Source organism: Marmota marmota, unplaced genomic scaffold, assembly GCF_001458135.2.
Source record: "Marmota marmota marmota unplaced genomic scaffold, marMar, whole genome shotgun sequence".
NCBI classification, from domain to species: domain Eukaryota; kingdom Metazoa; phylum Chordata; class Mammalia; order Rodentia; family Sciuridae; genus Marmota; species Marmota marmota.
In genome coordinates, this window is record NW_025999891.1 from 7,214,006 (window position 1) to 7,226,646 (window position 12,641).

The window sequence follows — 12,641 nt, forward strand, 5'->3', positions numbered from 1 at the left end:
AAGTGATAAAATAGTAAAAACAGGCCGATGCAGTAAACCCAAAAAGACTCAACCAGACAGAATCACTCACCAAGGGCCAAGCAATAAAAATAATAGGGAAAATGTCCTGGTGCAGGTGGTTAGCTTCTTCATGCATTGAGAAACTCGAGCTTCCCCACCATCCTAGGAGGGAGGGAGGGAGGGAGGGAGGGTGATTTGTTTCCAATTTACAGAGGAGGAAATGAGATCTGGGGAGATGAAGCACAGGGGCTCAGGTTTAGAATGGGTGGAGCAGGGTAATGACTACATTTTAATTATGAGGAAGTGGAGGTCAACTTGTCAAGACTAAATAGCCAGTAGGGGCAGTACTGAGCTCCTTACCATGGTTCAAGGTTCAAGCCTGGATGCACATTGGAATCTTCTGGGGGGCTCCTCAGAAATACTGATGCCATTTAGACATTTCTTCAAAGAAGACATACAAACAGGCAACAGGCATCTGAAGAAATGCTCAATGTCACTCGTCATCAGGGACATGCAAGGTAACAGCATGATGAGACGGCACTGCACACACATTAGGAAGGATATTATTAAAAAAAATAATAATAAAGACAAGCGGGATGTGGTGGTGCATGACTGTAATCCCAGCAATTCAGGAGGCTGAGACAGGAGGAATGCTTGGGATGTGGCTCAATGATTAAGCACTCCTGGGTTCAATCCCTAGTTCCAAAAAAAAAAAAAAAAAAAAGACAATAAGTGTTGGTGAAGATGTGGAAAAATTAGAAATCTTGCATGCTGTTTGTACAGACGAAAAAATGGTGCGGCTGCTTTGGAAGGCAGTATAGCTATCCTTCAAGAAACTAGAGTGACAATTTGATCCAACAATCCTACTTGTGGGTATTTTTCCAAAAGAACTGAGATCACAGTTCTGAAGATACATTCGCACTTTCATGGTCATTCATTGCAGTGTTACAATGGCCAAGAGATGGAAACAACCCACACACGTTCATCCACTGGAGAGTGCAGAGAGAAAATGTGGTAACACGCACAGTGGCTCACTCAGGATGTTGTGCTAAGTCAAAAAACAGTCACAGAAGAACAAACAATTCCACTTCCCTGAGGCACTAGAGTAGTCAAATTCATAGCATCCAAGAGGGGGATGGTGATTACCAGGGGCCGAGGGAGGGGGACATGGGGAGTCACCAATGAACAGGTCTGAAGATTCAGTCAAGCACCACAAATAAGTTCTAGAGATCCGCTGTACAAGAGTGCGCCTAGAGTCAACGATAATGTATTGTACGCTTTAAATTTGTTTACAGGGTGGATTTGCTGTTAAGTGTTCTCATCCCATTTGAAAAGCACTTTTCATTGAAACTTAAGCACTGTATTTGTTGTGAGTTATAGTTATGTATGTATGTATATATATGCATATCTGTATCTATCTATATCTATATCTATATATAAATATATATATATATCACAATTTCTTAGAAAGGAAAATGAAACGCTGAAGCTAGTGCTAGATTGAGCTTGTTCCTAACTTGGTTGGTTGATCTGGGCTGGATCAAGCAGGCAGGGTGCAAATAAGCATATTTGTGGCTTTGCTCTAGTAGTGGTTTTACTCTGGTAGAAATATTTGTGATTTTACTCTGCTAGTAATTGTCACTATTTACTGAGCCCTGAGTACTAAGCACTTCCGTAGATGCTTTATTGTGCTCATCTAATACCCTGTAGATATTGTCATGCCTCCTTGGGGATTGAGAAAACAGAGAGCTTAAGCTGCTTTCTCTGAGTCACCCAGCTGATGGTCAAGAGTTCTGGGGTTCCTGCCCAGGCCAGCCTAACTCCACAGCCGACTGTTTAGCTGCTGTGTTGCCTAGTTTCTAAGTAGGGTATAGACCTGGGTATCACAAATCCTTTCATTTCACTTGTTTGTCCTTCAGCTTTGGGACCATAGTGTAACCTTTGCCCAGGGCCTGTCAACACTGAGCAGTCACCATCTAGCAGGAGGAAGGGGGTGGTTTGTGGCTCAGCTTTAAGGAAGAAGAGCTTTGTGCCAGTCAAAGGAGTTCAGCAGTCACATGGGCTTCCTGGAAGCCGTGGGCTCCTGCCCTCCTGCTGGGGTAACCACCTGAATGAAGGTGGGAGGGCAGAGTCATCCTTTAAAGCACTGAGTGTGTGTGTGGGTGTGTGTGTGTTCAAGCAGAGGTGCACAGGGAGGGCCGGGATTAGATACCTTTCACATGGCCCCCAGCCCCTGAAACTGAGGGCCTCAGGTGGACTAGCCAAAGCTGAGTGGGTGGGACAGGTTCTAGAAGGTGAGCTCACAGGGGTGGGGAGTTCTAGAAGGCCCACGATCGGTCCGTGGCCTCATTACTCTCTTAACTCTGGGTGCTGGGGCCCTGGCCATACCGTGGGGGGCATCTCTAGCTGAAGCAGGGTTCGTAGCCACGTGGCTGCTGCCATTGTCACTGCCATCTCCACTCTGGTGGGGAGGCCTCCTGACTGGTGAGTCTCCTTTCCCCTCTTCCTGGAGCTGTGATCCGGGGGCCCTGGGCTGGCCTGGCCAGTGAGGGGCAAGGAAACAGCAAGGTCATGGTGAGAGGTAGGGGGAAATCCTGGTCTGTGAGATTGCCAAGCTGAGAGGGGCTGAGGTGGGGACACGGGAGACCCTGGCTCTGGGAGTCGCCAGATGTGGCTCCTTAAACCTCTGGATCTGCTGTGGACTTGCCTTTAAAGTCACTTTGCTGTAAAGATATCAAAAATCACTCACTGTGTAGCGGTGAACTTAGTTTCCTCATCTTTAAATTGAGGATATTAATCCTATCCACTTAGAATTGTTAAGAGGATTAGACAGATAAGATTCAGTTAGAAAATGCCTTGGCCCAGTGTCTGACGGATTTGAAGAACTCAGCAAGAGGAACCGTCTCCACGTTTCCCGCGCTTTGAAGACACGGGCTTGTGCTCTGCGGTCAGGACTTCGGCTTACTTCAGTCTAAGAAGCAGCCACTCCGCACTGGCTGCTCTGCTTCGCTCCCAGGATAAGAAGAAAAATACAACTGTTCTTTGGAAGTTCGCCTTGTGGTGGGAAAGACTGACCCATGTTGCTATCCAGTGTGACAGAGGGAGGGTAGAAGATCAAGATGCTGTGGGAGTGTTGGGGGTAGTGGCCTGCCAGGAGGGTCTCTCTGGGGGAACTCACCCCCTCTTGAGACCCTTGAAGTCAGAGTAAGAGTTAACTGTGGAGAGGCAAAGAGAGGGCTGACATTCTAGACAGCGGGTCAGCCTGTGTGATGGGTGTGGAACTCTAGGGAGGGGATGTGTGAGTGGGGAGAGGCCAGCAGGGCTGGTCATGAAGGGCCAGTGGACCATACTCAGAAGCAGTGACAGTAGGAGCTGATAAGTGTCACATGGCTGGACATGGTGTTTAAAAACGTCATTCTGGTGCATGTATAGAGAAGAGGGGCCAAGACTGCGTACAAGAAGATCATAAAGGACCGGTGATGGTGGTTTGAACCTAAGGAAAGATGGTTCTTTTGGAGAGAAGGTAGAGTCAACAGGACCTTGAACTTGATTGGCTGGGGATGATGAAGGAGGAGGAAGAAGGAGTATATTTATGAATGACATCCATATTTCTAGTATGGATAAATGAGCGGCCTGTTTTAGACCAGTGAAAAGAAGACATAAGCAAGGGCCGATTATGGTGGGAACATTCGCTCTGTTTCAGACAGGCTTAGTGTTCAAGGACAGTAATGAGGATCTTGAACTTCCTTTGAGGAATAGGGGAGGGAGAAAGCTGATCCAGCACAAGCACTAGTACTGGTACTAGGGATGGCTCATTATAGAAATCCCAGCTAGTCTATTTTTGGTGTGAGGAGCTCCTTCTTTTCTTGATCTCATTCTTGATCTTTCTCATTTATTCTCTTAACACGCTTATGAGGTGTTACTGATTTCCTCACTGTATGGGGGAAGAAAATGAGTCTCAGAGAGTGTCCATGGTCCTCAATGTAGTAAGGAGCAGGGTGGGCTTCAAAGCCAAGTCTTGCTGCAAAGCTACACCCTTAGCCATCTCATCATCCTCAATGACATCCAAGTGTGTGGGGGGGGACTGGAGAGCATGGCCACCCATTTTTGAGGTTGTGCAACTGTTTCAGGTTTTGACTCCGTAGGTGGAGAGTGGGTGGAATGGGCAGAGAGTGGGTGTGATGGGCAGATCTCCATGAGAGATGTGGGCAGACGTGTCAGAGCGTGAGGTCTGAGAGACAGAAAGATTGGAATAGAAAGATGGAGAGGTACGAGGTGTCGGGTGATGGCCATTGGCGGGGACAACACTGCCATGGAGTGGGAGGCTGAGTCAGAGTGGAGGTGAAGGTCATCAGGCTTGCTGAAGTGAAGGAGCCATGTGGTCAAGGTCGGCAGGAGCTAATGTCCTCCATGATCTTGGGGACCTGTCCACAAAGCCAAGGATGAGACGAACGGAGGGCAATGCAAAACAGGGTGGGTGAGCTTCCAGGAAGGAGGAGTTTTTGCAAGGTCATGGTTTAGAAGGGATGAAGGGGGATGAAGGAGACCCTCAGCACAATCCGGGGCCTGTGACCGAGAGGAGGAGCATCTTCCATCCTGGGGGGGCCTTGTTTCAGTGAAGGTCAGGAGATGGAGGCTCAATGCTAGAAAAGGGGGTGTCCCTTGGCAGTGGGGCTTATGGACTGATCGTGATGACACAGCTCAGCCCAACCCTCCGGAAAATCTGCTCCAGGCCATAACCCAATGGGACTTTGGATTCCTACCAACTTCAGCCTCAGTCCAAACTTTGTCCCTTCCCAGTTGATAAATCATGAGCCTCAGGATCAAATAATGCCTCGTGCGTGGTGTGGAGCTCAGAGGGTTCATTTTCTTCCCAATTTCCTCTCCTCTCTCCTCAGCTGCTGGGCCAGGGTGGAGTAGAGTAGGATTGGAAAGGGCCGATGTAGGTCGCAGGAATCCTCCAGGGTCTTGGGAGGATGGGGAGGTGCTTCATAGGGGATGCCGAGGAGCCGATCCCTCCACTGGGGCCTCGCCTTCTGCCCACGCCTTCTTCTCTTCCCAGGGGTACACTCAGGCTCTGCCCCTTCTTCTTCCAAGGAGTAGGTGTCTGAAGGAGACCACCAGGGCTGATGAACTGCCTGTCATCCCAAAGCTCAGCTCTGACCCCGTGTGGCAGGGGCTACATCTCTGCAACTGGCATGAAAGCCGGGAGCTGGGTATCCAGAAGGCGACTGAATCCACCTAGGGTCACCTGGCTGGCTCTCGTCTCTCTACTCTGTGGCCTGCTCACCTCCAGCCAGGCCAAGGTTTTCAGTCGCTGCGAACTGGCCAAGGAGCTCCACAGAGTGGGTCTAGACGGCTTCCGGGGATACGAACTGGCTGACTGTGAGAACCTTTCTCCCTGGCTGACCCCTTCCACTTCCTCCTCTCCCCCTCCTTCTCATTAAAGGGGGATGGCCTTGGGGGGCTTTTTAAGCCTCAGCTCCTATCTCTAAAACCAGGAGTAAATGAGATGACAGGTTGAGAACTCTCAGCCCCGAGTTCAATGCATAGTAGGCAGGAAACACCCAGCCAGATCGGAACCACCTCTTCATCCCACCCCCCCCCCCCACGCTCTGGCAAAGGCAGGAGTCAAAAGGACCGAATAATTTGGGATCAGACATTCCTCCTGACCAAATGAAAAGGCAAATTGAACAAATGAGTAATACCGAACTTCTCAAGCTGGTGGCCGATTTGGGAAGCTGTCTGTGAGGTTCAGACACATCTGGATTTATTTTTCCTCTCTTTAGTTCTAGAACCGTTGGTAGATCCTACTCATGTCTTCCTAATTTTGCCTCTAAAGATTTAGTTCTCGCAAATTCATTAACAAACGCATGGATTGGGTTTTACGGTGCACTGGGCAATAAGCTTGAAGCCTAGGAGTTGGAGGCCAGAGGCCCAGTCCTGACCCCCTGCTAGGTGGCAGCTGTATGTGATCTTGGGGAAATCACTTTGCCCTCTGAGCCTCAGTTGATCCAACGGCAGAGTAGGCGAGAAGGTGTCTGCCCTGGTCCTCACTTGGGGGGTGAGGCTGGGGGAGCCAGTGCGTGGGACCCATACTGTGAGGGTACCAGTCCAGGCGGTGTCTCTGTCACCTACAGGGGTCTGCCTCGCTTACTTCACAAGTGGCTTCAACACAGCTGCTGTGGACCACAAGGCAGACGGAAGCACCAACAATGGCCTTTTCCAGATCAATAGCCGGAAGTGGTGCAGAAACCTCTCACTGGATTCCCTCAACTTGTGCAAGATGTACTGCTCTGGTAGGTTGAGTCTCGGCCTTGGGCTGGCTGGGGTCAGGCCTCTACAACAGCATTTGCTTCTGCCCAGTTCAGATCTGCGTAAGGATCACCCAGGAGACAGATAATGTGCAAGTGAGGAGAGTGGATCCTCCTTCAATCTGTCTTGAGGTCCCAGGTGGGACACTGGTCTTAGAGCTATAGGAGTGGAGGGAAGATTGTTTCTGATGGAGGGGGAGAGGGAGAGAGTGATACCTGTGCCCCCAGACTCCAGATGTCTAGCTCTGCCCCCTGCTTCCCAATTTTGTGTTTCTCTGCCTCCCACTCCAGACTTGTTGATCCCTGATCTCAAGAATGCTGTTGTCTGTGTCATGAAGATAGTTTCAGGGCCCAAGGGTCTGGGCTACTGGTAAGTATCTTGAGGTGGACCCTGCTCCCCAAGGTGGTGTGGCTAAGACTGGTATAAATTAACCTTTTTGGGGTACCCACTTTGTCATAGGCATATTTCTAGACTTTATGATCTAATCCTCACAATAACTCTTGGGTGGGGAGTATAAGCAAGGAAGTATTTGTAGATGATGCATTGAGTTTTAGGGAGGTTAAGCGATGTATGGTGGCCACATGGGCACACAGTTGAGCCGGGTTTCTCCAAGATCTGGGATGTCTGCTTAGAGGTCCTCAAGGCCAAGGCTTGAGAAGGTTGTTAATTTTTTTTTAAAACTGTGGCATCTTTTATATAAAACCAAAATGTTCTATGAAAGGTCAGGATGTACAACAGATTGAAGTAGAGGTTCTCTGCTTGAAGTGGGGTGGGGCTCTGGAGCTCCACCTTCTCAACCTTTTTCCTCCTCCTTTCAGGAAGATGGCCTTTGAGAAGCCATCTTTAGAACAGATGAGAGTCACACGGGCCATTGAACTAGATGGTTGGATCACGGGGTGCCTCTGAGTCAGGAGCTCCCCAGCTGCCTCTGTTGATGGGAGTCTCCTACTTAGTCTGTAATCTCTCTTCCACTCATATTTCTGGAGAAGTCAGCATGGGTGGGGGAGAGCAGCATCTGGGAAAGGTAAAACACCCAGTGGCTGGAACACTGGGGACAGATACGGCAGGTGTTAAGGCTGGGAGAGAAGCTTGGAAGGCACCGAATGTTAGTCCAGGAGAAGAAGGGAGAGAGAGAGAGTGGCAGCTCCTATTTGGATGACTCTATAGGAGTCTAGGTGAGAGATGTAGGGTCTGTGTGAGGACAGGTGCACCACTGTTGGCCAACAGAGGAGTTGGGCATGAAGGATTAGAAGAGATATAGGGACAGGTGAGATATGTGGCCTGAGAGGGAGAGGGGGAGTACAAATGACTATGAATCTAGAGAAGGTCTGGAAATGGCCTGGAATGACCACAGCTTTGGCAATGTGATGGTTTGAGGACAGTTGAAGGCTTAGGAACCGAGTCTGGGGCGAGGCAGGCTCCATGGGATATAATGCACCTCTATAGAGTCAGGAAGGGGGAATGTAGGCTCAGGCCTACATTCAATGGCCACCACCCTGAGATGGATAGTCCTTCTGGGTTAAATCAAAGAACATCTCTCTCTCTCTTACACATTGGGAGTAAATTCTTGGCATGAATATACCCCTGAAAGCAGGTGGCTGAGGCTAGTCATAGGAATTAGTCCCACAAGGTGGACAGAATGCTGTTCATTCACTCTACACACATGTACTGAAAACTCAGGCATGCCAAGCTTGGTGCTAGGTCCTGGGTTTCAGAAATATCCAAGAAAAGAGCTCATGGAAGAGACAAACAGGCCAATCAATCTTTTTTGGAAGATAGATGTATAGAGGTCCTTTGGGGCACTCTTGCTCACTGCGCTCTTTGACATTGACATCATAGAGGGCATTAATTATCAAAGCCTGGCACCCCCTGAGATTTGAGACCCCAGGATCCCTGTGGCCCTGATTAGCTCCCTCAGTATATCAGCTGTGAGCTGGTAGAAGGTCATGATCTCCAAAGAGCCTATGAAATGTAGTAACCAACAATGAAAAGACCCAGTTTGGTAGCCAAGGAGGGCTGGGTGCGGGCACAGCTCTGTCACTAAGTAGCAGCAGGATTTGAGAAAGTGATTTTGCATCTTGGTCTGAGTTTTTTTTTTTTTAAATTTGGAAAAAAGGGAACATAATATCTCTCCTGTCTACTTAGATGGGCTGCTGAGGGCAGGAAGGGGGGTGGTGATAAATGGCCGACGGGTGAGACAGTGCCAGGTAAACTGTAAAGGGCTGTACATATGCAAGGTGACACTGGTGATAAAGATGCCACCAGAAGCATGAAAGCATAGGGAAAGGACCAGGGCTCCAGACTCCAGGGCCCGACCACTGGCTTGTGGGTAAACCTGATCCTATTAGTAGTGGTCTTCAGTGGTAAGGTAAGGAGGCTAGCTATTGAATTGTTTAGGGGCATTCTCTTCCTCTTCATGTTCTTCTCTGTGTAGTGCCTGGGGCTGCTGCTAATATGATCTCTTGTCTTCTCTGTTCTCCATCTTTAGGGAGGCCTGGAGGCATCACTGCCAGGGCAAGGACCTCAGGGACTGGGTGGATGGCTGTGAAATGTAGGTCCTTCTCTGGATGGACCAGGCCACACTCTGCCCCCTGGGAAACTCGGTTTGGTTCCTGCCCCAGCCTTGGGAAGACAGACCAACTAATAAAGTCTAGTTTGACCTAAGCCTGCTACTCGGCTGCTGGTGTGTTTTCATGTTGGCCTACAGCATCTCGTCATTTCCCCACCTCATCTGACCACCGGGTTGGGTTGCAGGAAGACTCCAAAATCCTACCATGGAAAGTTTGCCTCCATTCCTGGTGGCTTGAGGAGGGGGTGGTCAGAGCCTTCCTCGTCCACACCCGGTAGAGTTTGGGCTTAAGTTTGCCAGAAATTAGCAAAACAAACAAAACCCAAATAACACTAAAAAGAGAATGTTCCAGTTAAATGTGAATTTTGGATATATGCATTTTAAGTGTAAGTATGGTCCCAAATGCCGTATGGAACATATTCAGACTAAAAAATTTCTTATGTATCTGAAATTCAAATTTAACTGGGGCAAATTCAATTAATTCAAATTTAATTCTGAATACCTGGTGGCCCTAACTGAGTCTGGTGTTGTAAACTTTTGGCTCTTGTGGAAATGCCTGTGGGACACTTATATTCTGAGGCTCTGGTCCCAGATGGCAGCCACCATGCCTTGGCCCTCCTCAGGGTGCCTGCTAACACACTGCTGTCACCATGGGGTGATGGAGTGAATGCCCTTGGATGACCATAGGGGCTTCTGCTCTCTGGTGCCCTCTATAGGCGAGAGGTTCAAGTGCTGCTGATAGTGATGGATCACTTTCTGGGTAGGAAAGTCTCCCCACAGGGCTGACCACCGCTAGGAGGCTGGAGGATGGGATGGGACTGCTAGTGGCTTTTGGGGAGTAAACTGCACAGTTAGGGCAGTTTTTTTCTTTCTTCAGCACATGGGGAACTCTGAAGAGGCAGCGCTGTCCCCCTTTGACCAAGACCTCAGTGTCTCCGGGAGGGTGTCTGAAGGAGGAAGGTGGGCAGCGTCTTGGAATCACAGAGGGTATGATGGCAAGGACAGTGTTCAAGATGATGGGGTGATGTAAGAAGGCTGAGTCTTGAGTTTGGATTGTAGATCCTTCTGGAAAGACTCCACAGAACCCTGCAAGTATTGAATTGTTGGTTGAGGCTTGGCTGGTGACTCAGGGGGAGGGGCTATGCTATCACCCACTACAGGGGACCTGCTATCTATGAATGTCACTGGATCAGCAAACACCAGAAGGGTGGTTAAGCACCCATAATTGGTGAGACATACCAGTTTCCTTGCATTGCTTCTCTGATCAAAGGGATGATAAAAATTGGGAGCTGTTCATATAAATGGATAATGGCAAAAGACCTTGCTAAGAGAGAGGGCATCGTGACTCATGGATCCACTAAATCATAGGTAGAGACTGCTCTCTCTCTCTCTAATATTAATGCAAACACTGTGCGTGTGCCTACTGTGTGCCATGCATTATCTAATTTAGACCGTAGAACAATAACCCATGGTGAAGGGACAATCAGAACACCCCTTCTATAGATAAGGAAACAGGCCGGGTGTGGCGGTGCATGCCTATAATCCAGCTGCTGGGGAGGCTGAGGCAGGAGGATTGTGAGTTCAAGGCCAGCCTCAGCAACCTAGCAAGACCCTAAGCAACTTAGCGAGACTCTGTCTCTAAATAAAAATATAAAAAGGGCTGGGAATGTGGCTCAGTAGTTGAGTCCCCTTGTGTTCAATCCCCAGTACTGCATCGCCACCAGCCCCCCCCCCCCCAAAAAAAAAAAAATAAAACATTCCATGGATAAAGAAACTGATTCAGAGAAGGTAAATTGGGACACAGGTCACTATGGCTCCATGTGTGCCCTCAGTCACTGTACTTTGTTAGGAGCTACTGCTGGGCCAGAGACCCGGGGCCCATCCATCTTTGACTGATGCTCTCTACTCCATCTGCCGTCAGACCTCCTGTATCTGCATTACATGATTGCCCCAATGGTCTCTTTTGCTTGTCTGGGGAAGGAATAGGCCAACTGAGGCTCTTGGAGCCAGAGAGATAGTTGGGAAAAGGATTTGGAGGGTCTGGGCCAGCATGAGGGCCTCAGGGCTCTGCAAGGAGGGGCTTGGCAGGTGTTGGACCTGGTTGAGGGGTCCTGGAGCCTTGCCTGGGAGATTAACCAGGAACAGGTGGAGACAGAGAAGGCTTATTTAGGGGAGAGTTCCCTGACCAAAAACCAGAGAGGCCTCACCTGTGAGGAGGATGATGGAACAGTGAACGGGTTCACCTGCAAGTGGAAGCCACAGGAATTCTAGACTCAGAAAGAGAAATGTCCTCAGGTCAGTTGGGGTAACCAGGCTAGGTCCTGGGGTCTCCATGCTTCTACATCACTTGCACCCAATATTCCACCAATCATTCAGTCCTGCCTATAATTATCTTCCTGATATCTCAGGAAACTGTCCCTCCTTTCTATCCACATATATCTGCTTTAATCAAGAGCTCCTCACTTCTTCTCAGGGACAATTGCAAAGGCCTCCTAAGAGCATCCCTTCTTCTAACCTGGATCCTTGCCACCCCCACTTCTTCCTCAGAACTTTCTATCTTGTTCCTGCTTTACATCCTGAAACCAAGGTCTTTTCTTACTTGCAGGTTAAAGTCAGGCTCTTGGCTACCAGGTCTTCTAGGACCAAGGCTCAGCTGACCGTGACAGATTGCCGCAGTCTGGCTGGGCACAATCAGGAGCCACTTGTCAAAAGAAACTAACTTTATTTTTAGAACCACACACGCCAAACAAAACAGCCTCTCAGGAAAAACCCTCAGAGCCTCAACTGCCACCACCGGCTTCCCACAAGCCTCTCTCTCCCCCACAAGCTTCTCCCCACCTCCCACAGTCCTCCTGCTCTTGAGGCCGATTGGCTGGGTCACGTGGGCGGAGCCAAAAAAGTCCCCCAATGAGCAGCTCCGTGGTCTGAAAGGGCAGGGAAACAGCCCAATGAGCATCACCGCAGAGGAGCCAATCAGCTAGATGTTGCTGGGGCCGCTGTGAGCCAATCATCAGCTGGCAGCTGGAAGTTTGCTGGCAGCTGGAAGTTTGCTGGGGCCCCTTCGGCTGTGGCTCTCAACATCTCCCCCTCAGTTGAGATGCCTCTCTCAACTGTTCAGAAACTTTTCCCCTAGCTAGTGGGGTCCCTGGCAATTAGTCCCTTCAAAGTAGCATTCTGTGTCTCCACTCCTCCTCCTCATTCATAAACTCTTGTGAACTTGTTATCCAACAAGCTGCTCCTACTACTGTTCTGTCTTCCTGGAATGCCATTTCCTCAAATCAAATCTCAGAGTGGTTATTCCTTTCTCTTCAATCAGGTCTGATGTCAATTTTACCTCTTTAGAGCGACTCCCTGGCCACCAGAGTTGAAGCGTCCTCACCCCTCCTTGTCACTGTCTTACCACTATAGCATATGCTACCATCTGAAATGATTTCATGCACATCTGAATTTATGTATATTCTTCCTTCAGTCTCCTTATATTAGATTGTAAACATCATGAGAGCAGGAAATATGTGTTTCTTCTATCCCCAGAATCTAGAATAGTGGCACACAATTTTCAATAAATGAATGAATCTGTTGAATGCACAACCGAAGTGTGAATAGATGAAGGGTAGGCACCCAGCTAATGTTTTTAGAATCACTGAATCCTAATACATTTTCATATGTAACAATTCATTCAACAGTGTCACTTCAGCAGTACCTATGTGCGGAGCTCCATGCATCCCTCCCGGGGAACACAGTGTCCCTTCTGAACTCA

At 49.0% G+C, this 12,641-nt stretch overlaps 1 protein-coding gene across 1 annotated transcript; it reads left to right on the forward strand.

Moving 5' to 3' along the window:
- The first annotated feature begins 5,081 nt into the window (after window positions 1–5,081).
- On the forward strand, window positions 5,082–8,950 carry Spaca3 (sperm acrosome associated 3). Its single transcript, XM_015500970.2, has 4 exons — window positions 5,082–5,385; window positions 6,141–6,299; window positions 6,606–6,684; window positions 8,804–8,950. Exons 1-4 carry the CDS (start codon window positions 5,130–5,132, stop codon window positions 8,868–8,870), a joined length of 561 nt encoding a protein of 186 aa, XP_015356456.1. The 5' UTR covers window positions 5,082–5,129; the 3' UTR covers window positions 8,871–8,950.
- The last annotated feature ends 3,691 nt before the right edge of the window (window positions 8,951–12,641 follow it).

Excerpts from the sequence above, each read along its gene's own strand:
- Spaca3 (XM_015500970.2), top strand. The coding sequence starts at position 5,130 with ATGAACTGCCTGTCATCCCAAAGCTCAGCTCTGACCCCGTGTGGCAGG. Across the intron at positions 5,386-6,140 it reads GGGATACGAACTGGCTGACT|GGGTCTGCCTCGCTTACTTC; the intron begins GTGAGAACCTTT and ends TGTCACCTACAG. Across the intron at positions 6,300-6,605 it reads GTGCAAGATGTACTGCTCTG|ACTTGTTGATCCCTGATCTC; the intron begins GTAGGTTGAGTC and ends CTCCCACTCCAG.